The sequence below is a fragment of the Xiphophorus hellerii genome, chromosome 18 (assembly GCF_003331165.1).
Source record: "Xiphophorus hellerii strain 12219 chromosome 18, Xiphophorus_hellerii-4.1, whole genome shotgun sequence".
Taxonomy (NCBI): Eukaryota; Metazoa; Chordata; class Actinopteri; order Cyprinodontiformes; family Poeciliidae; genus Xiphophorus; species Xiphophorus hellerii.
Genome location: NC_045689.1, coordinates 4,558,264 through 4,585,041, shown reverse-complemented (window position 1 = coordinate 4,585,041; position 26,778 = coordinate 4,558,264). Strand labels below are relative to the sequence as shown.

The 26,778-nt window shown below is 36.7% G+C and overlaps 2 protein-coding genes and 1 long non-coding RNA gene across 7 annotated transcripts in view; 2 read left to right on the top strand and 1 right to left on the bottom strand.

The window, feature by feature from the left end:
• The window catches only part of LOC116737637 (scavenger receptor cysteine-rich type 1 protein M160-like), an 89,729-nt gene extending 87,590 nt beyond the window's left edge, over positions 1-2,139 (top strand). For 2 of the 4 annotated variants that reach the window (XM_032590932.1, XM_032590938.1), the window contains 3 exons: positions 1,167-1,535; positions 1,699-1,784; positions 1,861-2,139. In XM_032590932.1, coding sequence (XP_032446823.1) covers positions 1,167-1,535; positions 1,699-1,784; positions 1,861-1,953 — 548 coding nt within the window. In that variant the 3' untranslated portion in view covers positions 1,954-2,139. The remainder of the gene's footprint in view (positions 1-1,166; positions 1,536-1,698; positions 1,785-1,860) is intronic. The other 2 variants (XM_032590934.1, XM_032590933.1) reach the window with 2 other exon arrangements.
• Positions 2,140-5,178: 3,039 nt separating this feature from the next.
• LOC116707620 (uncharacterized) lies at positions 5,179-6,375 on the top strand. The gene is made up of 3 exons (XR_004336527.1): positions 5,179-5,244; positions 5,434-5,898; positions 6,277-6,375. It is a non-coding gene; the product is annotated as an uncharacterized LOC116707620 (long non-coding RNA).
• Positions 6,376-10,696: 4,321 nt separating this feature from the next.
• Positions 10,697-25,671, bottom strand: ercc2 (excision repair cross-complementation group 2). 2 transcript variants are annotated; one of them, XM_032590977.1, is made up of 23 exons: positions 25,503-25,669; positions 25,275-25,374; positions 24,269-24,346; positions 24,122-24,184; positions 23,882-23,995; positions 23,034-23,150; positions 21,911-22,027; positions 20,644-20,767; positions 20,475-20,571; positions 19,580-19,713; positions 18,446-18,614; positions 17,049-17,167; positions 16,876-16,945; positions 16,686-16,755; positions 15,440-15,541; positions 15,300-15,363; positions 14,117-14,238; positions 13,943-14,035; positions 13,780-13,852; positions 13,626-13,696; positions 13,049-13,192; positions 12,289-12,432; positions 10,697-11,139 (listed from the first exon to the last, which is right to left on the bottom strand). In XM_032590977.1, the coding sequence occupies exons 1-23, from the start codon at positions 25,505-25,507 to the stop codon at positions 11,047-11,049; spliced, it is 2,283 nt and encodes a 760-aa protein (XP_032446868.1). In that variant the 5' UTR covers positions 25,508-25,669; the 3' UTR covers positions 10,697-11,046. The 2 variants fall into 2 exon arrangements, 1 of the variants encoding a protein (XP_032446868.1); XR_004342873.1 differs by lacking the exons at positions 10,697-11,139; positions 12,289-12,432; positions 13,049-13,192; positions 13,626-13,696 and having other exon boundaries at positions 14,127-14,238; positions 25,503-25,671.
• Positions 25,672-26,778: the final 1,107 nt, after the last annotated feature.

Below are 26,778 nucleotides of genomic sequence, written 5' to 3'. Positions count from 1 at the left end.
AAAATGAATGATAAAATTCCAGGTACAGTCGGTTTCACTTCACCTTTGATGCTCTGAGTTTTTCTAGTTTGGTTTTCTTGGCCTTTATTTTTTCTCAAACTCAGAGATGTTTCCATGTGGATCTATAAAAATAAAGTTCTGAAATATTTTAAACCTTTTTTCTTTCTGCATCCACAGACTCAGTCAGGCTGGTTCAAGGGACCAACCGGTGCTCAGGCAGACTGGAGGTGAAGACCGACCAGTCGTGGTCCTCAGTGTGTGAAAAAGACTTTGACCTGCAGGATGCAGAGGTGGTCTGCAGGGAGATTGGCTGTGGGCCTCCTTCAGTCCACCAGGGGGCGCTCTATGGAGAAGCAGAGGCTCTAGTGGGGAGCAGAGAGTTCCTGTGTGAAGGCAGTGAGTCTGCTCTGCTGAACTGCAGCAGCAGGAAGAGTTCAGGTAGAAACAGCTGCTCACCTGGTCAAGCTGTTGGACTCACCTGTTCAGGTAGAGGAGGATCTGCAGACCTGCTGCTGTTCACTGCTTCACTTCCTTCATTAATGAACTCTCTGTCTCTGCTCACATCAAGACAACATCAGGTTGGTGGGAGAGGCCAGCCGATGTGCCGGGAGACTGGAGATGTTACATCAAGAAGAGTGGAGACCAGTGGATGTTTCGTCTAGTTACTGGGACATGAACTCAGCTGCTGCAGTTTGTGCTGGACTGGACTGTGGTTCTGCTGTTTCAGCAAGAAATTCAAAGGAAGATTCAGAGAGACCAGTTTGGTGGATCTGGTCTGACTGTTTCCAGTCAGGATCTGCATTAAAGAACTGTTTACCTTATGGTCTAAACAATAATCAGAGCCATGAATTCATCTGCTCAGGTAACTCTGAACTCTCATATTTATTTCTTTTAAAATGTTTCTTCCATCAGGTTCCAGATGTCTGCAGAGAAACCGTCACCTTTAACTAAGAACCTGAAACCTTGAGGAGAGAGAAACTAAAACTGGTTTAAATATTACTGACAGACTAAAGATCTATCACAAAGGTGCTAGTAATCATGTTTAAACATGCCAGTAACCATGGCAACCAGTCTGTGATCAGCTCCTGTGTCTTTCTCATTCATGCCATCTTGTTTTCCACCTCAGATTAGATCCAGTTGTCTCTGTGTTTCCTCTGCGTTCCCAGGTCTGCTGGTTGAGCCGCTCATCTTCCTCTCTTCCTCCACTGACGGGGTCTCCACAGGCAGAAAGCAGGGGTCTGAGCTCCTCATTGGCTCACATTTCAGCATCATGTGCTCCATCAGACCTCAGTATGAAGGCGGCTCCTTCCAGCTCATCTTCAGCACCTCTAACTACACTCAGAACCAGACCCTGCCAGCTGTTAATCACTCCGCCCTCTTCCTGTCCTCTGCTGCTGGCCACGCCCACCATGGAACCTACCGCTGCGTTTACCACGTCTACGTTTTCTCCTATAACTTCTCCTCTATCAGCCAGCCTCTCAACCTCACTGTCTCAGGAAAAGTCATGGAGTCCATCAGGAAACGTTCTGCTTCAGGTGAACCAGCAGCTGTCTGCCTCATTCATGAGGTCAGAGAGGAGGATTGATGATATTAATGTTCATGATCAGATCTACAGGCAGCATGAAAACAAGGGTCTATATGATTATTTTCTAGCTGGACTCATCTGATGAAAGCTGATCCTGAATCTGTTTCATTCAGTTTCAGCCTCTCCCACTGCTTTGATCATCAGACTGGTTGTCGTCCTGCTGGGTATGCTGGGATCAGTCCTGCTCCTCTACTTTAAGGTACTGCATGTATCATGCATGATGTGTTCAGTTGGGAAAGTTCTTGCATTGAAGCTGAACCATCCTCTGTTTCCAGGCCAGGAGAAACCAGAAGTCTGGACCAGAAAACAACCATCATGATGAAGGATCCAGAGCTGAAGGCAGCTTAGAGGAGGAGACTGCAGTCTGAAGGAACCAGGAGAAAATGATCTTCATTTCACATCCGCAGGAAGGAGCAGAGACATGTTTCAGACTCCTGGAAATCTATCCGTCTATGTATCTATGATAAAATGTCTCTGTGCTCCTGCAGCAGGAAGGAAGTTCAACATTCAGAAATTTGTATCTGGACTAAACCTACTTAAGTTAAACTTATACAGGAAGGGAACACAAAACAAAACATTCAACAAACAAAATATAACAGAAAACCCACTTCATCAAAATCTGATCTTCATCAACCTTGCAAGGATAGCATATGATAGGATATTTGAGGTCAAAGGTCAGGTAGCCAATTTATCAGACGATGTGAACAAGCTGCCTCTGATCTCCTACTACGATAAAGTTAACTACGTAGTCAACACAAAGAGTGCATACGCCGTAAACAAGCTTCACTGCCTGAAATTCATGGACGCATATAATTAGTATTTCAACAGCTTTTTAAAGGAGAGAAAATCTCTCTGTGTGAATAATGAGGTTCTGGTGACTGGCAGACCAAGTACATGTAGCAACAAACATGCAGGCTACATGTCTGCTTAGCTTGCAGATGGGATGGAACATTTTATAGTTACTATGATTATGAGTGAATCAATGCATAACAGTGTTATTCTTGTGTAAAGCATGTGCTCATGGGAAAGTCTTCTGAAGCTGTTTCTCTGAACTCTGTATTATTAGAAAGTTGTAGAATATTTTCTTCTTTGCATTCTTATGACATCCTTAAATGTTTAATATGCTTTATGAAAGAAAATGCATATGCTTGCAGTCAGTTTTGTAGCTAAGTAGATTGTTAAACTGTGTGAATTTAATGAAACCTTTCCTATAAAACAATATGCTGTGTTTTGCTTGAGGCTCTTTCTCCTGACTGTGTTCAGTGAGCAGAGACTCCAAATGCTGTAAAGCCTTCAAATAAATATTGACAAAGAATTTATATATTCTCTCTGGTTTTTGATCGTTTTTCCTCAGTCTGTTAAAGATCATTTCAACCACAAACAGGATCCAGCGAGTTGGAGAGGTCGAGGGCGACGGGAGATCGGATGCATCGACCAGCCAAAGGAGATAAACTTCATGCCACCTCCTAGTTCAGTGGTGGGCAACTCCAGGCCTGGAGGGCCGGTCTCCTGCAACTTTTAGATGTATCTTTACTTCAACACACCTGAGTCCAGTAATGAGGTCATCAGCAGGATTCTGGAGAACTTGACTGCACTTAGGAGGTGATTCACCTATTGGATTCAAGTGTGTTGGACCAGGGTTGCAGGACACCCGCCCTCGAGGACCAGGATTGCTCATCCCTGTCCTAGTTGAATGAGGGGAGTCTGAAGTCTCGTTCCCAGTACTTCTGACCAACAGGATCCATAAGAACCTTAATAACTTTCATCATTGGGTGAAAATTTGTTTCAAACTTTTACTGGGATGAGCTAAATTTATTATTTTTTTACAAGGACAACTCAGGCTGTGGTTGAACCAAGATTAATGTAAAAACTCTAGTAGGGGAGTGTTACGGCCCTGGGCCTTAAGGGCTGGGCTGCAGGTGTTGTTTTTGTCTGTCTTTGTGCTCCTCCCCTTTGCAGGTGTTTCTGATCCGTTGATTTGGAGCGCAGAATATTTGAACCTGGCTGTCTCCACCTTCTGGGTCGCCTTCGGCGTCCCATCTGCCGCTTGACGCTTGTGGTGTTTTGTTGCCAGGCCTCAGCTCCCCTCGTTTGTCTTTGTTTTTGCACTTCAACACTTCCATATGCATTCGTACAACACATCCAAGCATTTGCATTTAACCACTGATACTGACATCCACAATCCATTGTTGTTTGTGTTAATAAATATTCCTTTTTATGCACTTTAACCACTTTATCCACTGCATGGTCTCCCACCATTAGGACGTCGACCAAGAGTGAGCCGACATCTCCACAACACCAAAAGGTCACATCACTGCTTTACAAAGTTTCTCTAGGATTCTCCTCATCACATAATGACCAACAAAACATGGAGAGTCACACCCACAACAACCCCAGCATGGTCCAGCACCATACTCTTAAGGGATTCAAACAAAACGTGGGCTAACTCCTCCACCAGAACAGTCATTTCACAACCAGGCTCAAATCACACTTTTTCCTTACACTGAACTTAAAGCTCAAACAAATCCGTTTGCTGCCCACCAGACAAACTAGTGACACTCATCATTAAAGACGGAGACGAGGTTAGACAAGGCTTAGACGCACCCCAACATCAAACAAATTTAAAATTTCTAAAAGTGCCAATCACATTTTCACGTGACACTCAAGGCAAGTTCATAACTGCTCCTAGCACACATCTCCAAGATGGTTTTAAGCATTAAAAGCTTCAACCTGATCCATGGTTTATAACGACAGACAAGTGACAACTTAATGCACAATAAAAACTCCAAAAGCGACCACCCGCAGTGTGTCCCCGCTAACTGCCTAGCGAAGAAGCTTACAAACTCAACCCTAGTCTTCGGGAGGCGTAGCGATGGGTTTTTATGCTATTTAAAAACCAGTGGCACGATAAAGGCGACCAGCAGGCTGTCACCCCCTCGAAACCATGGAATGGTGCCGAGCCGATGAAGGGAAAGGGGAAGAAGGAAGCTCTACTCGCCGTTCCAGTGAAACCCTGTTGGGAAACGCCGCTAAAACCTGCAAGGGGACACCTGCCCAGAATTTCTCACAAGTTCAGATTAAATACTTGACAATTACCTATATTGCTAAAATCAAATCCATGGAAAAGCATCCCCCTCCAATATCACAAACAATGCACCACATGTTATCCAAAGCACCTGCTTATCCCCACAAGAGAGCACATGTCCACATAAGGACAATTAAGTCACGTTACGTTTATTTTTAGAGAAATAAAAACATGGAACTCACTTCCTTAATCTGTTATAAATATTAGAACGTTTAAGAGTTTAATTATTTTATTACATGGTGTTATATTGTGCACTTATGAAAACATGCTGTTTCTAAAATAGCTTTGTTATTTTATTATATATAGTCTTCTAATTGTGCATTTATGAATTTGTATGCTATGTTTCTAATATTATGTTAAATGTGTGTAACCATTTTTGTTACAAAAGTTTTTTCTTTATGATGTGGACCCCAGGAAGAGTAGCCATTGTTATGGCAACGACTAATGGACCTTATCACAGGGGCTGCTTTTCATTGGCTGATGCCCATGTAACAGTTGTGGAAAGGATCACACAGGAATCAAGCTCTGCGTTGATTTATTCCTATAAAACAGTGTGGGACACACTCAGCACCGGGTATGATACATAAAACCACCGTCACAGTCCAGCAGCTCAGTTAGGCAGCTTCTGCTTTTTTAATATATATATATTAACAACAAATGGAATAAAGAAAAGTAAAATCATGTACAAATCAACATCAAACTACAACAAAAATCTGTGTATCCATTACATACCTATAAAACAGTGGGACACACTCAGCACCAGGTATGATACACACAATCACCGTCACAGTCCTGCGGCCCAACAAACACATTTTGGAGGGAAACTTTATACAAACTTAATAAACGTAACAAATTAACTTTAACCAACACCAAAGTTTTTTTTAAAAACACTTACACAGTTAACATTATATTTTTATGCAAAACAAAAGCTGTGAGAACTATTTTTAACAATATAAACATTATTAAAAGTGAGAGGTAGCTTTAGCGCGCATCTTACCAGCAGCTCAGTTAGGCAGCTTCTGCCTGGCTGCTGCAGCCATAGACATAATATAAGGGTAGACGCCGCATTGGCCGCTCCGGCGCAGGAAATATGGCGGCCATCTTAGAGCGGTATACCCTCGTACTTTGCTGAACCAAAACAACAGAAGATGCCTCAGTTCTGCTCGGCTTATTCGTGTTTAAATCTACGAACTGTTGATGTCAGGGACCGGGGGATAACTTTTCACAAGTAAGAATGACATATTATTGTTAGTATGTTGTGAATGTAATATTACTGTACTGTATTTATGCCCACCAGCGAAATGACAGCAAATGTTAGCTATCGGTCTTCAGCCGGAGATTTGATGACAGGAATATGTTTCAAACAGGCCTACTCACAATTTCAGTAGCTTTGTTTAATTATCATTATCAACAAATTTTAATCAAATTTGGAGTTTTATGTTCTTTAAAATATGAAGATCAAAAATAGTGAGTGTAACGTTTTTCTGAATGCTCAGCTTAAGCAGGCAACAAGGCTCCTTAGTTTCAACCGTTGCAAATAACATGGACCTCATTCGGACAATGTTTTTGTGTACACACTCCCAGATATCACGTTTTTGTTTTAAAGGTTTCCAAAAGATAAAGAGAGGAGGAAGAGGTGGGAAATAGCTTTGAGGAGGGATGGATTCACTGCAAGTGATTCATCTGTACTATGCAGTGAGCATTTCAAAACGGAGGATTTTGACAAAACAGGTCAGATTGTCAGACTGAGAGCTGATGTGATACCATCAATTTTCAGCTTCCCAGTTCACCTTCAAAGAGTAGGTGCATTATTAAAAGTTCATTAGCATTCATAAATGTGCATAATGTTAGCCTTAAGGGATATATGTGTGTTTATGTACAGGTAGTATATACTGTGAAGTCCATATTCATGAATGTGTTCATATGTTATGTCGTATGATTAACACATGTATTGTATCCCTGTATTCCATTCAAGGTGGCTGGAATAACAACCCATCAGCATGCCAGTTCCAGGCCATCTTCCGCCGGCTGATGGTTCGGTGTGGGGTTACACCCAGTGAGACTGGCAATGTGGCAGCACAAGACAACACCGTGTCCCTGTCTGCTGTTGAAATGTCCTCTCCTGAATCTAATGAAGAGCATCCCTGTCATTTTGCTAGGATTTCAGCCATTCTGGACGACCACAGCTATCTTCCGACCAAGTTTGGTGGTCTGGTAGAAAATGCCTTGGTTTACATATCTGGATTTGTTGTGAGGCAGATTCTGCGTAAACTAACCTGTGACCCATGTCGAGTCAGTTTGATTCAAGATGCCACACCGTCTTCATTTGATGAGAACTACCATCTTCTCACTTTGAAAAATAATGGCGGGTTAGTGATTCCCTCACAAGGCGTAGTGAAGGTGGTGAGAGCTGCAGAGAGGGTGATTCGTGGTGCTTCACCAAACCATCCTCCTAAGCTGTCCGCCGTCACATACATAGTCCGTGAAGACATTGGAACAGAAGATGTTTTCCAGCTTGGGGAACACACTCAGGAGACACAATTTGGCATTGACAATCACCATTCTGACTTGCTGTCATTGGTTGTGTCTGTGTTTCTGAAGATAAGGATGCACCACATTGCAAAAGTCACATGTCTTGGTTTGCAGAAAGGCAACACCAGAAAAAAGCTCTGCAAAACTGTACTATTTCAAGGCTATTAGATTGTGTAAAAATGTAATGAATATGTAAATATTGTTGTCACAACAGATAAGTATGTGTTTGTGTGTGTATGTATATATATATATATATATATATATATGTGTGTATGTATAAGGCTATTAGATTGTGTAAAAATGTAATGAATATGTAAATACTGTCACAACAGATAAGTATGCATGTGTGTATGTGTGTATATATGAGATTATCGGAATATATACATAATGTGTGTGAATAAATTGCATCTTTGGTTGTATCTTGCAAAACATGTCATACTTTAAAACATTGTATTCCACCAAAATTATTTAAATATGCTAAACTATACGTTCCTATACATGCAATTTTAATAGCTGTATGCCTAAAATTTAATTATGTGACAATGTGATTACTATTCAGCGTGTTATGATCTATTAAATGCGCTGATCCTTTATTGTGCCTGCCAAATATATAAGGCTGAGTGGAGTGGTATACCGCTCCAAGATGGCCGCCCTAAATCTCGTCAGCTCCAATAGGCGAGAGCGGCCCATGAGGCGTCTATCCATATATTATGTCTATGGCTGCAGCTACGTCACTGAACGTTGCTTTGTGCAACACTAATAACGTCCCCCCCCAAAAACAATATTTACATTAGGAACTAAAAATAAAAGCAGTATAAAACAGAAATAGCCATGTCAGCAGACATGTTAATTTGACAAAATAGAAATAAAAATGTTTTGAGAAGGTTCATAAAATAAAAAATAAACAAATAAATAAAATTAACTCAGCTACACCCATTCTACGTGGTCACGTGCTTGGCCGTCTCACAAACACACTTAGCTTCCCGTTAGCTAAGTGCAGCATAAAGGCAGAACTGATACAACTTCTACACCTTGAAGCCTGTCTGCTACACAGTCTTACGTTAGCTAAACAGATCAATATGCAATGTGTCTGTATCTGACATACACTAAAGATTTTATTTTAGCAGAAAAGGCTTTGGACTAAACTGTTACTCGTGTTAGCCACATTAGCACCAAGTACAGCTAGTCAATCAACCATCGCTGTGTTCAGGGAAGCGCTGATTAATAATCGAGAAATAAATATCAAGCCTGGAAACTTGATATCGTAACGGACTGAATGTTATGTTTTTAACGTAATCTTTGCTCGTCTTGCGGGGCGCAGGCGGTTGCCACGGTAACCACGGTAACAGGTGTGCTTAAACTACAAAGAGAGAGAGAGTAAAAAGTTAGGAGTGGTTTTAAGTTGATCACCTGTTCGGGTTATTTTACCTTTGTTTCCCTTTGCTGTGGCGCATTACACCTCGTTCGGACTAACGAGGTAATTAGTCCGAACGAGGACTAATTACCTCGTTCGTTTGTGAGTTTACGTCATTCACAACAAACATCAAATAGAACAAATATATCTCATAAAATTTTAACAAACAAATGGCTTCTACCGTGGTAATTATGTGAAATTAAATTAATTATATCCCAACTTCAGAAGATTTGCCTTTACCTTTACAGAGCTCTTTGGTTCCTCCTATCAGTCTGTAGCTTCTCATATTGACGTCATCAAACCAAATTTCAGATCTACCATAACTGACTGACACCTGCTGGCCTCAGGTTTGCAACCAGCTTGTGACTGAGAAACCAGTAACCTCCTCCCAGATGATGACATGAACTTGTTAGTTCCTCTGTCCATTGTAGTAGCTGATATATTGTGAAAATCCGGTAGAAATGATGAACTAATCAGTCATGTTTACATAGGAACAACACGCCACGAGGCTTTGTTTGTGAGACTTGCGGTCACGTGGGTCGGTTGTGGGCGGAGCTTGGTAAGGTCCATGGTGATCCAAATAAACAAACAAACGCCACAGAGCGTTCCACTCCATCCCGTTCGGCCATTTTGGAATTTGATAGCAGCGATAGCCTCAAGGAGGCAGCTAACAGCTAGCACACATCGCTAAGTAGAAGGCTAAATGTTACACTCCAACCAATGGCCAGGACGTCATTAACATACAAAATTCATGTCCAAAATAAACTTCTCTGTCATTTTAGCAGTATTAATATCTTACCACTTTGCTGTGAACCTCATTTTAGTAGAGAGAATGAACTGACGCCTCAAGCAAACGAAGCCTTTCGGGAAATCCCACTTGCTGAAGTACGGAGCCCCCTAAGGGACATGGAGAAAACAATTCTTTTGCGTTACCTCGAAATAAGCAAATACACTCTGGTCCATTTTGTATACAGTCACAAATGTCAATTTAACCCTTTCATGCATGAATTATGATCCTTTGTGTCAGAATTTTTTTTCCATTTTTAAAATTTTTTTTCTTAACACATAAAAAAGGTAGGAAATTTTTGTAAAAATATTTTTATTTTTTATTTTTATGTGATCAATTGTAATTTTGTCCAAATACAAAGTTATTTGAAAAATACATCATTAGTATTGTTCCTTAGGGGTTATCTGATGTCACAATATTTTTTTTACTTGCAAGAGTCGTCTACAGTAGGAGGAGGGACCGGGTCGGTTCTCATGCTTTTTTGTCTGTCGGCCATATTGTATTTAACAAAAATAATTTCTTGCATTTGCAGCTGATGGCCAGTAGTTGATGGTATATTTTATGATGCATTAATGTCCACTTCAGTGGTCTATGTGCATTTATTACATAAAAATCCACAGGAAGCACAAGAAAATGGCTTTTAGATAGCTGTCCACTGTAGTGACCACTATGCATGAAAGGGTTAAAATGTCATATATATACACATTTAAAGAGCGTCGGTGAAAACGTGTTTTTAACTCTTTGGTGCAGAAAACTGATTGAAAATGTATTTATTCACTGCATTTTAATGTCTGTCTGTGTAAGGTTGAGATGGAACTGCACATGGAAACGGCCCTTTACTCAGACTAACAAACACAAAAAAAGATACAATCAAGACTTTGTTACTTTGAATCCTCTACCTTAATACACGCTAACCGTTTACTCACAACTTCAGCATAACTGAACTTGGACTACAAAATCACTGCAAGAAAAAAAATGGCAGACTCAATAAATATTGAGATTGTACGATTTAAACATGTTTATATGGAAAATATTTAATTCAAACCAAATTCATTTATGTTCAATATGTGATTTCAAACATGCCTGTCATTATTTGCTGTGTTTTAGTCTTAAATGTCTTATTTTCTGTTTTTATTGCTCTGGGATAATTTCCATTAGGTTCATAATGTTGACTAAAATTAAAATTACCAAGTCCACTCTGACCAACTGGGTCCAGATGCACCGCAAAGATTTTATGTTTTTGTTTAGTTTTATTTAGTTACTTGAATAGTAAAGTCAAGATAAAAACAGAAACAGCTGGGTAGAAACATTTTTTATAGACAGAGATATTAAAAAGTCTACAGTCAGAACATTAAATCTGCAGTAGTTTGAGTCTGTATGACAGACACTTTATACACAAACACTTTTCATCAGAATCTCTTTTTTTTTTTTACAGAACTTCAAGTTTTTTTAAATTTTCTTTGTAACAGATATGTATAAAAAAACCATGTTGAAAAAAATGAATCAATTTACATAATCTACACGTTGATAAACTGTTTTTAAGTGATTGTGGGAAGGCTGGTGCAGGAATAAGGTTTCCTTCTTTTGTTTGACTGAAATCTGGCGTTGCCATGGTGATGACATAATCCGCTGGATTATGGGTTTTAGGTCTGATGAGCCATCTGAGAGATTTTCTGCAGCATTTCCTCCGACTGCAGCTGCTCCAGAGTCAGCAGAGACAGACCCAGCTGGTCCTCCTGCAAAGACGTTTTAAAACCATTCAGATTCAATTGGTCAGAAATTTATAAAACTTATTAAACTAATCAAATGATTTCTGATACTTTCATGCATTTGAAACTTTTTTTTAAAATTTGCTTATTATCCATTCCAGTGTCAAAAAAAAGAAAAACTACTGTTGTAGTCAATTACTAACTTTAAAAGATGTTTAGGCAGAAACATCAACGCAACTAGTTGGTAAGTTATCGTGCTGCTGCTACATCTCAAATAATTAGAACATGAAAATTTATTTTTTTTCTAATTTATTTCAAAGAGTTAAACATTGTAAGCATCTATTTGTTGTAAGTTTGATAATTTTGGGTCACAGAAAATAAAAACACAACATGTAGAGAATTTGGGGAACTTAAATTATTACATAACACCAATAATCAAAGAATATTTTAAAAGTAAAATTTCTCAAACTCAGAAATGTCCTCAGTTTTTTAATTTCTGAGATTAATGTAAAAAATTTCTGATTTTGTTTTAGCAAATTTTAAACTTTTCAAACTCATTAATTTGGAGATTAATCTGAGAAAGTTTGTAGGAAAAAAAAAAGTGTTTTCCAGCAAATTTTTAACTTTTCAAACTGAAATTTCCTTGTTTTTCTAAAAAAAAAAAACAATTCTCAGATTAATCTGAAAATTTCCAAATATTTTCTAGCAAATTTTCAACTTCTCAAACTCAAAAATGTTTTTGTTTTTTTTCTAGAAAATTTTTGAGATTAATCTCAAAATTTTAAAGAGAAATGCCACTTCTGATAAATATGTTTCCTTTCCACTCATGAAGCTTGACAATCCGCTTCAGGCCACATTTATCCCTTTTCCTACCACACTTTTTCCTTCCATTTAACTTTCTGATAACATACTTGGATACAGCACTCTTAACAATCAGCTTCTTAACTGCATTTAGTTATATTTTCAAATTTACTAATATTTTTGTGAAACAAACTGTGGAGAAATGAGAAAAAAACACTTCGGATGTCAACTTTTTTTTAGCATTTAAGATTTCCACAATAAATGATAAATAATAAACAGTACAATCCATGTTAAGGTGTGACAGCATGGTTTTGTGAAAACTTTTTCACACTATTCTAATTTTATGAAAGCAATATTCCTGTGGGTCGTGGTTACCTGTCTGAACGGCTGAGCCATCTGACGCAGGAAGTGCTTGGACAGCTGGACGGCTTCGTCCACAGTGAGGTTCAGGCTGCCGTCGTTGATGTGCTCCTGAATCCAGCGAGGAAGTTTCCCACGTTTGTCTGATCGAGCGTATCTCTGCAAACAAAAAGCTCAAATTACTCCCAAAAACTACAGATACAAGTTATTACTAATGAGTTTATCTAAAACGGCCATTTTCTTAAAAACCTGAGTTTTCTCTTGAATCAAGATGGCCGACCATCGTTCTATAACATGAACGGAGAGATGTTCATACGAGGTACTTTCTGTATTTGTTCTTGATGGAAAATTAAAACGTTATTAGCTCATAAAAATCTCAAAATCAGCTGTTTATTGGAGTTATCTCCTCTGCTTCTCTGTCCTCCCTTTGAATCAGATCGGTAATCATTAAATCAGAAATTGGTGCTGCTGCGTCATGCAGCTCAACTGAAATAACAGCATTAACTATGATAACTTTAATAAGCTTGTCAAGTGTTTATATTTCTAAACAGAACCACATAAAGAGCATTTTTTAATTCCTTTGTCAACGGTTCAATTGTGAGCAGTGGCGCCCTCTGCTGGACAATGATAAAACTACAACACTAAAAGATTGAAAGGACTCCATAAATTAATCTATTGAAACTAATTTTAATCTAATAAACCATTAATCGTAAGTCGATTAATTCTTTGCGTACCGCAAACATATTCTTTGTATATTTACAGTTTCGCCGCTCACCTTGTCAGCAAAGATCATGAGGCCGTAGTCCGTCTTGCCTCTGATGGCTCTGCCGACGCACTGAGCGGCGTGACGCATGGCGTCGAACGTCAGGAAGTCGTTCTCTCTGATCTGAAACTGATCCCGCAGATACTCCAGCCGAGCCTGACGGACAAAAACACGCAGCAGGAAACATCAGCAGGAGGAAACTGTTGATGCCTGTCAGTCTGGGAAGGAAGATTTCCTCTATATCAATAAAGACACAGCATAAGTATAGATACATGTATGAAATAAATCATTTTGGAAAACTAATGCATAAAAAAAGATTGTTAATGTTCGAGTCCTAAACAAATATGAGTGAGAAACACTTTTTAACATCTTGCAAAACTATTCAGCTGCATTTTCCTGGTTATAATCTTGACCTTAATGTACAGTATGTTATTCTGAATTTGGTTTGTTTTAAACTGTTTTGATTCAGCGAGACAATGAATTATGTTCATGTTCTATTCTGATTCTGTATCTACTCAGTTTATCTGTCAAAAATAAAAATTTGCTGATTTGACGTTTAGCTTCTCTTTTAAGATGGAACGATTCTCACCTTCAGGATGCGGCTCTGAGTGTAAACATACGGGACTCCAAACATGATAACCGCTCTGCCAAAATGGTGAACTGAATAAACAAGAAAAACAAAAATAAAAGCACAATTATTTGTCCGTTGAATCAGTTTCATCGGACGGATCTGAATTATTTACCGAAGTCTATTCCTTCAGAAACCTTCCCTCGGGCCACAGAGAGGAGGATGGCTCCTCGGCCGTTCTCACACGCCTAACGAGAAACAAAATAAGAAAAATAAGTCACACCTTAGCTGTTTTAAACACAAAAACTGATTAAATAAATTCCCATAATTCCTCTGACCTCCTGGTACTTTTCCAGAGCCATGCTGGTTTCCGCCGCGTCCTGCGTCTCGATGAAGATCAGCTTGTTTTTCTGGATGTTCTCCAGGATCCCCTGCAAACAGAAACCCGGAGTCGATTCCTTTAGCGGAGTCGTCTGGCTGCCTGGAAGCAGCAACGCGTTGCCGACACCGACCTGTTCGTACCAAGACGCCACGATGTTCTCCATGTAGACGTAGCTGGTGAAAAAAGCAACGATCCCATCTGGAACGACCGCCGACATCTCCAGGAGGAGGTTGCCATAGTTACGGATCACGGCTGCAAAACGACAACGGATCAGGTCAGCTAGATCAGGGCTGCTCAAAGTGCGGCCCGGGGGCCGTTTGCAGCCCTCGGAACGGTTCTGTGTGGCCTTTGTTCACAATTCAAGAACAGCACAGATTTATTTCTCCAGACTGTTGATGGTGAAACACTTACAATAAGTTGAAGTGAAATTTTTACTGATCAAAGAAAAAAGAAAAAGAATCTAAATTGGGAACAAGAATTTCGTCCAAAACAAAAAAAATTTAGACTGAAAAAAAGGTTTTTCAGGTTATAAAAGTGAAGCGGATAATTTTCAAAACAAATCACACACAGAATATTTCCAGTTCTGATGGTCCCTGAGTTGAAACAGAAAGAGAAATCTGAAACTCAAAAAACAAACATCGACTCTGATCTTGTTTTGAATTTCTTTTCAGTTTCACATCCTTTTTTTGAGTTTCAAAACATTTTTTCAGTTTCAAATATATATATATTTTAAAATTTCGTAGCCTTTTTTAGTTTAGTTTTATTTTCAGTTTAAAATTCTGTTTTCAGTTTTAAATCTTTCTTGAGTTTCAAATCTTTCATTTCAGTTTTAAAGAATTTTTTTCAGTTTCAAATCTTTTTTTCTTTTCAGCAAACTTTATGGCTAAATTTAACTCCATATATGCAGACAATTCAGAATAAACCCAGGCAACGCACAAACTAGTCATCTTGCAGTAAACACATTTTCTGCTTTCATATTAATTTGATAACACCCATCTATTAAATTAGGCTAAATAAGAAGGTTTTTAAAAATACAACCAATAAAAAGGAACGCATCATGTTCTCGTAGCCTAGAAGACATTTAAAATGATTTACAGAAACTTTCTGTATAGGAATCAGGCAAATACATTTCATTAATATATTGTCTATTTAGTTTGTTTTTACAACAGAATTGTTTTTGCATTTGTCAAAGGAAAAGAGAAGTAAGTTTTGTTGCCCACGACTACTTCTACTTCACAGTTTTGGCCCCAGTTCCAAAGATTTGGACAGCTACATGCTAAAAATAAAATAAAATAGAATATATAGAAGCTCACCGAAATCCTCTCTCGTCTCGAACTTTGAGCTCAGAGCCACCTGGTCATTCCCTCGGCCGACAATCTGTGCAAAAACAAAACAACAACATCAGGAGACTAAAGACAAAATGGCCACCGAGCGTGAATGAAGTGTTGCGCACCAGAGGACAGAGGCAGGTTCGTGCAAGCGTCATAGTGAAGGACGCCATGGTAACGGGTCGAAAGTCGAGGATGCGGGGGTAGATGTCCAACGGAGAGAGAGTCTGATGGAGAACGGAGGAAGAAATACAGTTTAATTACTCAGAAGTCTTTAAATACAGCTTTAATTTTTTTTAAAAACAACTCTGCATGTTTAGATTTAAAATTAACTTGAAAAAGATTCATACAGCAAAATTCAAGCACTTTAAGTATTTTCAACATAAACTTTGAGATAAAAACAATACAAATGAACTAAAAAAGGACAGTTTCAATTCACTAATATGTGATATAATTTAATACAGTTATTAATAATAATGTCCTGTGATGGTATTCTACCACAACTAAAATATAACAAACTTTTATGTTTTGAAATTTCACATCTTCCCAGAACAAAGCATTAATTTAACAAAAACTTGTTCAACATATAAAACATAAGACGATCAATAATTCACCGAGTCATTAGTGACATATTGATCCATTTCATTGAAACAATCCAAACAAATCATGTTCAGGTAAATGAGCTTCCTGCTCAAATTAAATGTTAAAAAAAAAGTTACAAAAAGTCTAAAAACAATCTCACTAAGTTTTCTGGCATTTAGCAAATAGAAATAATTTTGGTAATTTTGGGAAAGTTTAGTCTGTTTATTATGCAAAACTCATATGTTGCACATTTTTGTATTTCTATTTGGTTCTCTACTGCTTTGAAAAACAAAAACAAAAAAACTAAAACAAACACCCAGCTGTTTTTTGCCAATAAGTTAAAGAATACGGTTTTTTGGTTTCTGGAAAACATTCGAAGGGCACTGCGCCGTTACCTAGCAACCCCAGCTAAGCCCAGCACTGTCGCCAGGCAACGTTAACCCCGTTACCTAGCAACCCCTGGCCAGCTAAGCAACTTTGACCAAAACCACAAAAACTTTAGTCTGATTTAACTTCAGATAATGAGAAACTAAAGGTGTCTGTCTTTTTATTAGGTGTATGAAAATATCCGGGTTTCTGCCGTAAATAACGTATTACAAAGTTAGGTTTTGATCAAGAATTAGATTGAACTTTATTACAAAATTTTGCAGTTTAAATATCAACCTATTTCAGGGATTTATACAAAAATCAAGCACTTTCCAAACCTTGAAATCACCTGATTGAAATTCAAGCACCCATAGGAACCCGGAATGGTATAAACAAGTTTGGGGAGGAAAAAGAGAGACGCACCCCTGAGGTGATGATGACCGACTGGAACCTCTGAAAAACAGGTTTGATGGCTATAGACGGGTCCATGCAGCTGGAAAACATGGAGAAAAGCAGGGATGAAAACAATTAATTAACTTATGACAATCGATTAATGGTTTATTAAATTAAAAGTAGCACCACCCAGTGATGTTTTCTGTTAATTCTTACCCACCTAAAATGCAGCACAGGGTTGGCGATGGTTGGAGTTCTGTCCTCAAAAGGTTCGATGATGATGGTAAAACCTTAACAAGGAGAAATTTCTCAAAACTAAACATTTGTGCAGCGGGTCTTATTAAAACAAGTTTACTGAAGGAATAAGAGGTTTGGTCAGGAGCGTTTCAGTACCTTGGCTGTAGGTGCTGACAAGAGTTGCAAAGTTGGAGATGAGCGTAACGGCCGAAAAATCTGCGATGTCTGCGATCTCCAGAGTTCGCAGCAACGACTGCAGCCTCTCCGCACAGAACCTGCAGCCACACAGAGGAGCAGCAGGAGAAAATGACGTTAGATATACAAATATATGTCAGTTATCATGAATTATTTACAATCTGAAGCGTCCTCAGCTAAGCTAGTTGGTAAATACTAGAACCAACAACAGGTGAATGTTTTGTACTGAAGTAAACGAATCACTACTTTGATATATTTACAAGTTATTTCCAAAAATATACTCGAGTAAAAGGGTTTTTACTGCTTAATCCAATTTAATTTGTAAAAATTATGTCATCATATGGACAAAATATAAAATTATTTGCCGTTTCAGCTACTCAGAGGAATAAAATATTTTAAAATGATTAAAAATAAATATTATGAAATTTCAATATTCTAGAAAACCTCAGAAATTTTTAGATTATCAAAAATTTTTCCAAAACTAAAAAATTTTAAACTTTTGGATCTCAAAAATTTCAGAGTTTTTCTAGAAAATTCCTGAGATTAATTGAAAAATTTTAGAGTTTTTTCTAGACAATATTTGACATTATAAACTTGAACGTTTCCGCTTTTTTTCTAGAAACTTTCTGAATAATCTCAAAAAGAAAATTTTGAGTTTATTTCTAGCAAATTTTCACCATTTCCAACTCAAATTTTTGGTTTTTCTAGCAAATTTCTCAGTTTAATCTCAAAATTGACAATTTTTTTACTTTTCAAATTCAGACAATTCCTGAGATTAATCGCAACATTTCTGATAATTGTGAGAGAAATGTACTTTTAGTTAATCTATGATGGCCCTAATACATCGTTGCAATTGCTGACATTTATTGATCCTCTTGTGGAAAAAAATAGAATAAATAGAAAAAGTAACATTTCTGATGTTTTTTTTCTTAAAAAACATCATTACTTTAAATTTATCAAGATGAAAAATCACCAATATCATACAATGTTGATCCTGTATCATTCCTAGAAGTACAACTGGAAAGATATTACAACAGATGTTTATTTCTATCTTGTTGCTGTCTGTGTTTGTGTCAGTGTTAATGATGCCACGCAGGATTGTCTGGAGTTTAAATGTAAATGTCATCAGTTGGTATCAAAATATCCCAATATTGGTAAATATCGTCCATAACAACATCAGCCATCAATATCAGCCCTAATTTTTATTTCTATTAAACTCTAGAGGAGTGACAAGATGAAGCAATGTTTACATTTATTCTTAGCTGTTTAATATTCCTGCAGATCGCTCTGAGTTAAGTTTATTTTTTCAGGGTTTATTATTAACACTAAACTCTCCTGTGTAGAGAAACAAGGCTGACCTGAGAGGTTTTCTGTCAATGCAGACTTTGTCGAAGATATCTTTTAAGAACTGCGGGGCGCTCTCCTGGACGACGTGCTGCACCCGCAGGCGGGCCTTCAGGTACTCCAGGAAACGCCGCAGGAAGCCGACAAAGTGTTCGGCCGTACGGATCGAACCGGGAACGGCCTCTGAAGGAGAGGAAGAGAGGAAAACAAGCAGTTAGCTTTAAATAAAACAATCTGATCGCCGCAAAGCAGAAAACTGGAAACATAAAAGTAACAGGAGTTCCTCTGAGTTTGTTGCAAAGACTTTCAGGAAGATAAAAACCAGAATTTGAAATTAAACTTGTCTAATAAATAGGACATCAAGTTTTAATTAATATTTTTAATGCATTGCAATGTCATTGTTTCTATATGCAAACAGATTTAACCGTTCTTTTATTAGTTTATTATTTAACTATGTATTTGTTTGTCAGTGGGTTTTCATGGTATTTGAATGTTAGATGTGCAACAGACCACAGTAGAAATGTCCACTGTAAGTTTATAATGACCTTTGTATTTACAAAACACATTAAAAAAACAGATGAAGATTAAGAACACAAGCATAAAAAATGCGTAAAATCTGGAAAAATATGATAAAAAACTTGTATGAGAATAAAGTTGTACGGTACGACTTTATTCTTGTTTTATTACAACTTATAGCGACTATTCCCGCATTGTTATGACTTTATTTTTGTATTATAGTGTCTATTCTCATGATGTTTGACTTTATTTTCACAATTTTGCAACTTTGTTCTCACATTATTATGACTTTAATCTTGCAACTTTTTTCTAGTAACATTACAACTTTATTCTTATAATATTATGACTTTACTCTTATAATATTATGACTTTACTCTCGCGTTATTCCAACTTTATTTCGGCAATATTACGACTTTATTCTCATCTTACTTCAACTCCATTATCGGTAACAGAAATGTTCAGCTTGAGAGGCGTCCTTCTTTCCTCATGCGAGGAGGAAGTAAAAGGAGGATTTCCACATTTTTAGTTTTAGTATGAAAACTTTTTTAAAATGTGTTTGCATTAAAACAAGCACTGCTGCGAATGTGAAAAGAGCAGCGAGAGAAAAGATAAAGAGCGGTGGATTGACGGACCTTGCAGGACCTCGTCAGGTAGCACTGGGTTTGCCAGGTAGATGTCCGTTTCCCTGGCAACGTTGGCTTCCTTCAGCCCCTCCACCAATCGTCTGTACTCCTCCCTCAGCTTGGCAGCATCCGTCTCCTTTATCCTGCAAAGAAAACAAAAAAGCATTCAGCTTCTATGTACCACAAATCTGGAACAAACTTCCAGGAAACTTCCTTTAAATCAAACCATGATGGTTGCTTTTGAACCATAATAAATGGAATATTGATCAATATATTTGATGATTATTGATGATGGCACTTGACAAAATGTAATGTTTGTTACTGGTTTCTCAAATTTGTAAAAAGTTATAAATTTTTGTTCTTGTGTTTTTATGATGTAAATAAATTTTAACTGCCTTGTTGCTGAAATGTGCTTTACAAAACCTGACTGACTGAACAATAACTACAAAGTCAAATATTTTCAGGAGCAAAGAGTAAATACAAAATATATCCAATAAATAAATGAATAAAGTCAAATGAAATCTCAGAAATAAACATATACATAAACAAATAAAGATAAGTAATATAAATATGTCTATATACATACTAAATGAATAAAAATAAAAGTACACAGTTAAATACACACACTAAAATCAGGATTTAAAAAATTAAATGCATACCAATATAATAAATAAATTGATTGAAATATAGTAAAAATTAAACTAACTTTAATAAAAGTGGGTTTATGGGAAATTTGAGGAATCACTCTTGTCAGAAAGTGGAATTTACTTTAATATTTTCTATTTATTCCTTTTATTTTGCTTAAAGATGCACCAATCCATCACCCAGAGACTAGAATCTGCCATATTTCTCTCCATCGGCAGGTCAGTTTTTATCTAAACTTCGAAAACATGAAGCTACTTACTTGTGTATCGTGTTTTGCAGCGTGTCTACGTTGTTCTGGCAGCGGTCCAGCGTTCGCCGAGTTATATTCACACTCATGGAGTCGATGCACACGTTGTCTGAGGAACAAGAAGAAATTCAGACGACTTCATCGTAAACATTTTAATCGCTTAACGTCATCATCTCCCTACCGATGTTATGGGCCTCATCAAAAACCACCACCGACTTCTTGGCCAGCTCCTTGGACACCAGGTCGGCTATCTTTGGGTCCAGCAGGTAGTGGTAGCTGTACACAACGATGTTGGCATGAAGAATCTGAAAACACACACAACCAGCACAGTTGAAGCCTCTCATGCTAACGGTCCAATCAGAAGCGTTTCTGGCACCAACTGGTGGTCAGAAGATGAACTACATCAGACGCAAACTGAGACGACAGAATCAAGAAATCCAAATTATCTATAATCTGAGGTAATCTGGGCGATGAAATAAAAATATTTACCAGCGCACTTGATGTCTTTTACAACAGATATTCCAGAATAGATGACATCTGACCAAAATTCAAAAGGTTACATGTAATTTTGGGTTTGAAGCTTATTTGCGACATCCAGCAACTAAGAAATGGAGTAATATTCACATTAATTAGTGACATGCATCATTTGGGTACAACTGTAGAAACTATTATTAGGTGGATGTATTTTTTTTACACAACAAAGAATAAAATTATTACTTTAGATTCTTAATTAAAAATCTGATAAATATTTAAATGTATAAAGAAATGCCGTGTTTTCTTATAGTGAAACGGGGAATTCAGGCATTAACGAGGATCTTCTGATCAGTTGTTACCGACGTCTTGGTCTCATGAAGTCAGAAGGTGAACAGCAGGATGAGGAGTACAGTTTAAATACCAATTCTGATTGAAGGAGGACATTTATTGGTTTATTCATGAATCACACACCTGTTTAAGATTCCATGTCAGAAAACAGCAAAAAGTACTGGAGCATTGAACGTTTAAAGTTTTATTACAGAAATAACAGCATAAAAAAACTGTCTACATATTAAGATTTAAACACTTGTGCTAGGAGTGGCTAATTTGCATCAAAGCTAAACTTGTGGGTTTAATGCTCAAATTGACAGCAAATACAAAATGTAACCTTTTTTGTATAATTCTATAAGAAATCAACCATTAGGGGGTTAAAAAAGTCATTGCAGTTGTAAGTCTTGACTTGTTAAAATCATTAAAATTCCAAATTTGCACAATGCATTGTGCACGAGTCAATGTCTCCTGATGCTAAGAAGGGGAGTTTGAAGATAAAAGTCACAGAAGAACTCAATTTAAATTTGACTTCTCTGCAAAATTTGCAGCAAGACTTAAAAAACATTAAACAAATGGAGGAACTAATGACAGTTAATAGATTTTGTGGCCATGTTTGAGCCATTCAAGAGTGTTTGTTAGCATACCGCGTAGCGAGCCAGATAGTACGGACACCAGCCTTTCCTCCTGCCAAAGTCCTTCAGGTCGTCCAGGTTGTAGATGCCGGCAGGAAGAGGAACCTGTCGTCCAACCGCGTCAAATTCCTGCAACGACGAGTAACGAGGTCAAAGAAACGGAGAGTGAGGAGGTTACAGCTCTGAGGAATGACGGGGGAAAAATTCATCCACACTGCAAAACACAAAACCCTACTGAGTATTTTTGGTCTAGTTTCTTGTGCAAATATCTCAGCACAATTGAATTAAGTGGGTTGTTAAGTGTGAATTAATTTTCTTGCTGAAATTAAACTTTTCAGCAAGAAATAGGAGCTTGTTTTGAGTCAATAATTTCTTAATATTGATGGAAAAATTACTTTTTATACTGGTACTTATAACAAGTACAACATGGAAAACTGTCTTGTTATAAACTAAACAATCTGCCAGTTGAACTAGAACTTTTTCATCAAAGTTTTAATTATATATTGAATTAATATTCAATATATTAATATTGAATTAATATAATTAATATAATTCAATATTAGGGAATTATTGACCTAAAACAAACGGCAATATCTTGGTGAAATGTTAAGTTAGTTTTGTCTTATTTCAAGTGTATAAACATATTTGCCTTAGAAACTAGACAAAATTACTTGGTGAGATTTGGTATTTTTGCAGTGTAGGATTTATTTTTTGTTTTTTGGTGGAAATTTACTCCTCCCCATTATATATTTTCATTTCAACTATAGTGACTCTAATGTTTTCTTTCTGTTCATTAATTGCATCCAAACTGAGAACTCCAACATTTTCCGTCTATAAAGGTATCAGAGGTGGACTTAGTGAAATTTCTGTTTTTCATCAATATTATGTTTGATGATAATCTTCCAATTCATTCATTTGGTTCAAAATTATTAAATGAATTAAAGAACCTGCAGCTCTTTTATTTTCTGTGTTTAATTCTTTAGACTAAAAGATGGAACAGGTCAACAACCAATAAAACCTGATACAAAAACTGATGTTACAGTAAAAATTTAAGTTGTTTCGTTACTTTTTTCTAGCTTAATGTAAAAATTTGAGTTGAAATCATCTGCTGCTCTGAGTTCAGGCGTTTTCTTACCTCATAGAAGCGACAGACAGGCTGGTTGGGATTGCTGTGGCGTTGAGCGCGGATGTAGGACGCCGTCAGACTGTGGCACTTCCCGTCCACCTCCTTCCCAAAACGCAGAGAGCTGACCTACACCGAAAAAATAAAACTCTTTCATCATCATCATTATTAAGGCTCAAACGATTAATCAGATGAATCAGTTATTAGAAATAATTGGCAACTAATATAGTAAATGATTAGTCAACTAGAGTATGCAGACTCTTAAAACAGGCCATTTGCTGACAGAACAACACACGTAATTTTATTGTAGAAAAATATAAACATTTTGCATTTAATATTAAAAAACAACATGTCTGTAAATGTGTTCTATCCAGAACTCATCAAGTGACAGTTTTAACTTCATCTGGTTCAAATTATGTAAAAAAAATATAAATCAATCTCCTTTTAAGTACCTTTTTCATCCAGTTATTATTAATCGTTTAATCAAAGAAATAATCACCAGATCAGCCCTACACTGTGTTGATGTTCAGCCCAGCAGAAAACTTTCCACATGTTGATTTAGAAGGATTTTTTAGCTGCAGATGTATCTTTCGCTACAAATGAACTGACATTTACTAAATGAATTATATGTTATTGCATTTTAGGCAATAAAATTTTCATTTTTCATATTTAAAAATTTTATTGAATTGTTAGTTTATTTACATCTTTTATTTCGAGTGGCGTATAAAAAACAGGCTTAAGTGGGTAAATGAAGATCTGCAGAATGTGCCAATTAATTCAATCTGCTAGAATAATCATTAGTTGCATCCCTAATCATTATTTATATAATTATTATTTCTTAGAGGTCCAGCAGTTTGTACCTCTGGGTGGATGCAGAGGTTCTTCCTGGAGGACAGAGACAGAGCCAGGAAGTTGTTCACTTCTCCCGTTTCTTTGGCATAAAACTCCATCAGCTTCCTGAGTTCCTCCACAACCTCAACACACAGAAGCAGAAAGTTTTAAATCATCTTCCTATAAATCTACCACTTGTTGCTTCTCTGTATAAGTGTTTATTACAAAGGAAAATATGCTTATTGTAATTTAATCCGTTCCTGACTTACTTTCTCAATTTCAGGAACTGTTCTGGAGCAGTAAATCAACTTGGTCACGTCCAGCGGAAACGCCTGAGGAACACAACAGGCTGCGATGAAGCGATCAGAACCGAGTCGTGACGTTCAGAAGCTCCAAACGTTGGAGATGAAACTCACCCTCTGGTAGGCGACGATGAGAGACAGCAGAGAGATGGTCTTCCCTGTTCCTGACGGCATCTCCAGGACTCCATGACCCTGAACACACACAGGATCCGTTCATACACTGCAAAAACACAAAATCTTACCAAGTAATTCTAATTTCTAGTTCAAATATCTTAGTACACTTGAAATAAGACAAAACTAACTTGCAAGTAACTTTTCAGCTAGAAATATCAGCTTATTTTCAGTCAATAATTCCTTAATATGAATTAAAAAGTTCTAGTTCCTCTGGCTGATTATTGCTTTTACCAAGATATTTTTCTCCATGTTATAAGTGAAATGATTTACCAATGGAACTAGAAATTTTTTCATCAGTATTAAGAAATTACTGACTTTAAACAAGTGTACTACCATATTTCCACTGGAACTAGACTAAAAAATGCCTGTTTTTTCTGCAAAAATACAAAATCTTGCCAAGTGTGTTGTCTAGTTCTACTGCAAATATATTGAAATAAGATAAAATTAACTCACAAGTAACTTTTCAAGGAGATATAGGAACTTGTTTTTAATCAATAATTCAATTTTTCACATGATTTTAGTGAAATAATCTGCAAATCAACTTTGGTGACGCCACAAAGAGCACAATTTTCTATTCGGACAAAGCAGATACAGAAATTAATCATTAATGAGGTTTCCAAAACTAATTTTATATATAAAGCAATAAAGTCATTTCCAAGCTAATTTGATTTTCCACAAATACAAAACTACTGAGTCAGTTTAAGGGGGACACTCCGGTAAACAAACTCCGTACAATAAGAAAAAACACCGAACAAGATGCATATTTCTTTCTCTTTTTAATGAATACTTGATGTCAATAGTTAATAATTAACCAATTATTCCCTCTGAAATTATACAATAGGGAGGGTTTTTTTTGTCTGCGTGAGTTTGTTGGACACATTTACGTAAAAAGACCCAAATTTTACTTTTTTATCAAGGAGATTTTGACTGGAAAAAAAAGCCCTACTTTTGCATCCAAGGTCCTCTTAAGCTCCAGCATGTAAGAGTACTGCTCCGGATAGATGTAATCATACGGAAAATAGACCAGCAGACCCTCGATGTTCAGCCTGAAATGTCAAAACGAGAGTTTAAGTTAATTCAATTTAGCTAAAACTTCATACATTCAAGCTAAAACTAGCACCCCGCCAGCTCGTTTTCTCCTATTTTAATAATTATTCTACTGAAAAACACTCACTTCATTTTAGCGGACTGTTTAACAGCGACTCTTCGATTTTGCTACTTTTCCTGCGTTTAAATGTTCATGTTAACCTGAAACTAACGAGAAAGAGATGATAACGCAGAGGTTAGCAAAGACACAAACTACTGCTGTTGCTGCTGCTGCTTCTTTTATGATTATTTACGTTGTGCGCGCTCTACTGCCCCCTTAAGGACGGACTGGAAACTGCACGATAAATCCAAAAACTTCATTATGTCCGTATATTTACGTCCATTACTTTAAATGGTCATCCAAGAAATTACTTAAGTAAGAGTATAAAAGTATTGTGTTAATAAGCAACTGATGATGTCATCAGATAGAGGAAAAACTGCAATTTTATGTAAAACTCTGGTACTTTACAGACTATCATAACAAAATTAACACAAATAAGTAGCATAATTACAAATTAACACATTAATAAAGACAAAGAAACTTTTTCTAATTTAAAGTTTTTTCAGTATAAAACGTATGAAATTAATACTTAGCGTAGGTAATGTGTCATCTTGATCTCCAAATGGCAGAAACGGCTCAGCAGAGAATAACAAAGCTCGTGTCTGAACAGAGGTCTCACTTCAACATAAACTGTAGGCCTGTGTTTGTGTCTGATGCTTTTTTTGATTAAAACAAGCTTGTTCTTCATTCAGTGACGTTAGTCACATTGGGTAGAGTTTAATGTCCTCTTCAGACATCAGCCTTAATACCAAAAATTACAATGAGAAAGCATGTGCATTTTTAAAAAGTTGCAAAATCTAACATTTTATTATGAAAAACTCAAAACAAAACCGACATATTGGCTAATATATTAGCTGTTGATGCTTTACAGTCTACCCAGGCCTTGAAATTTGAAAATGAAATATGATCTATGATCACTACAGTTACCGTTTAATGCAGAAAAGAATTATAAAATTACTAAATTAAAGTCAGGAATGTCTACTGAAAAGTAGGTGTAGTAACTCTATATTGCCGCTAGGGAGCAGTAAAAACTAAATTTTACAAATTGCAGCTGGTTGCGTGGAGTTCTTCAGATTTTCACATATTTATAGGTACAGTACATCTAAAAGATGCATTAAAAATAATAAAACAAATCAATTAATAATATTTAATATTAGTAATAAAATAATATTTTATAAAAATATAAAAAGTTTTAATATACATCTAAAAAATGATATATTAAAAATAATTAAATAAAAAATAAATACGCTAATATTTTACATTAACAGTAATAAAATAATAATTTTAATGAAATATAAAAAAT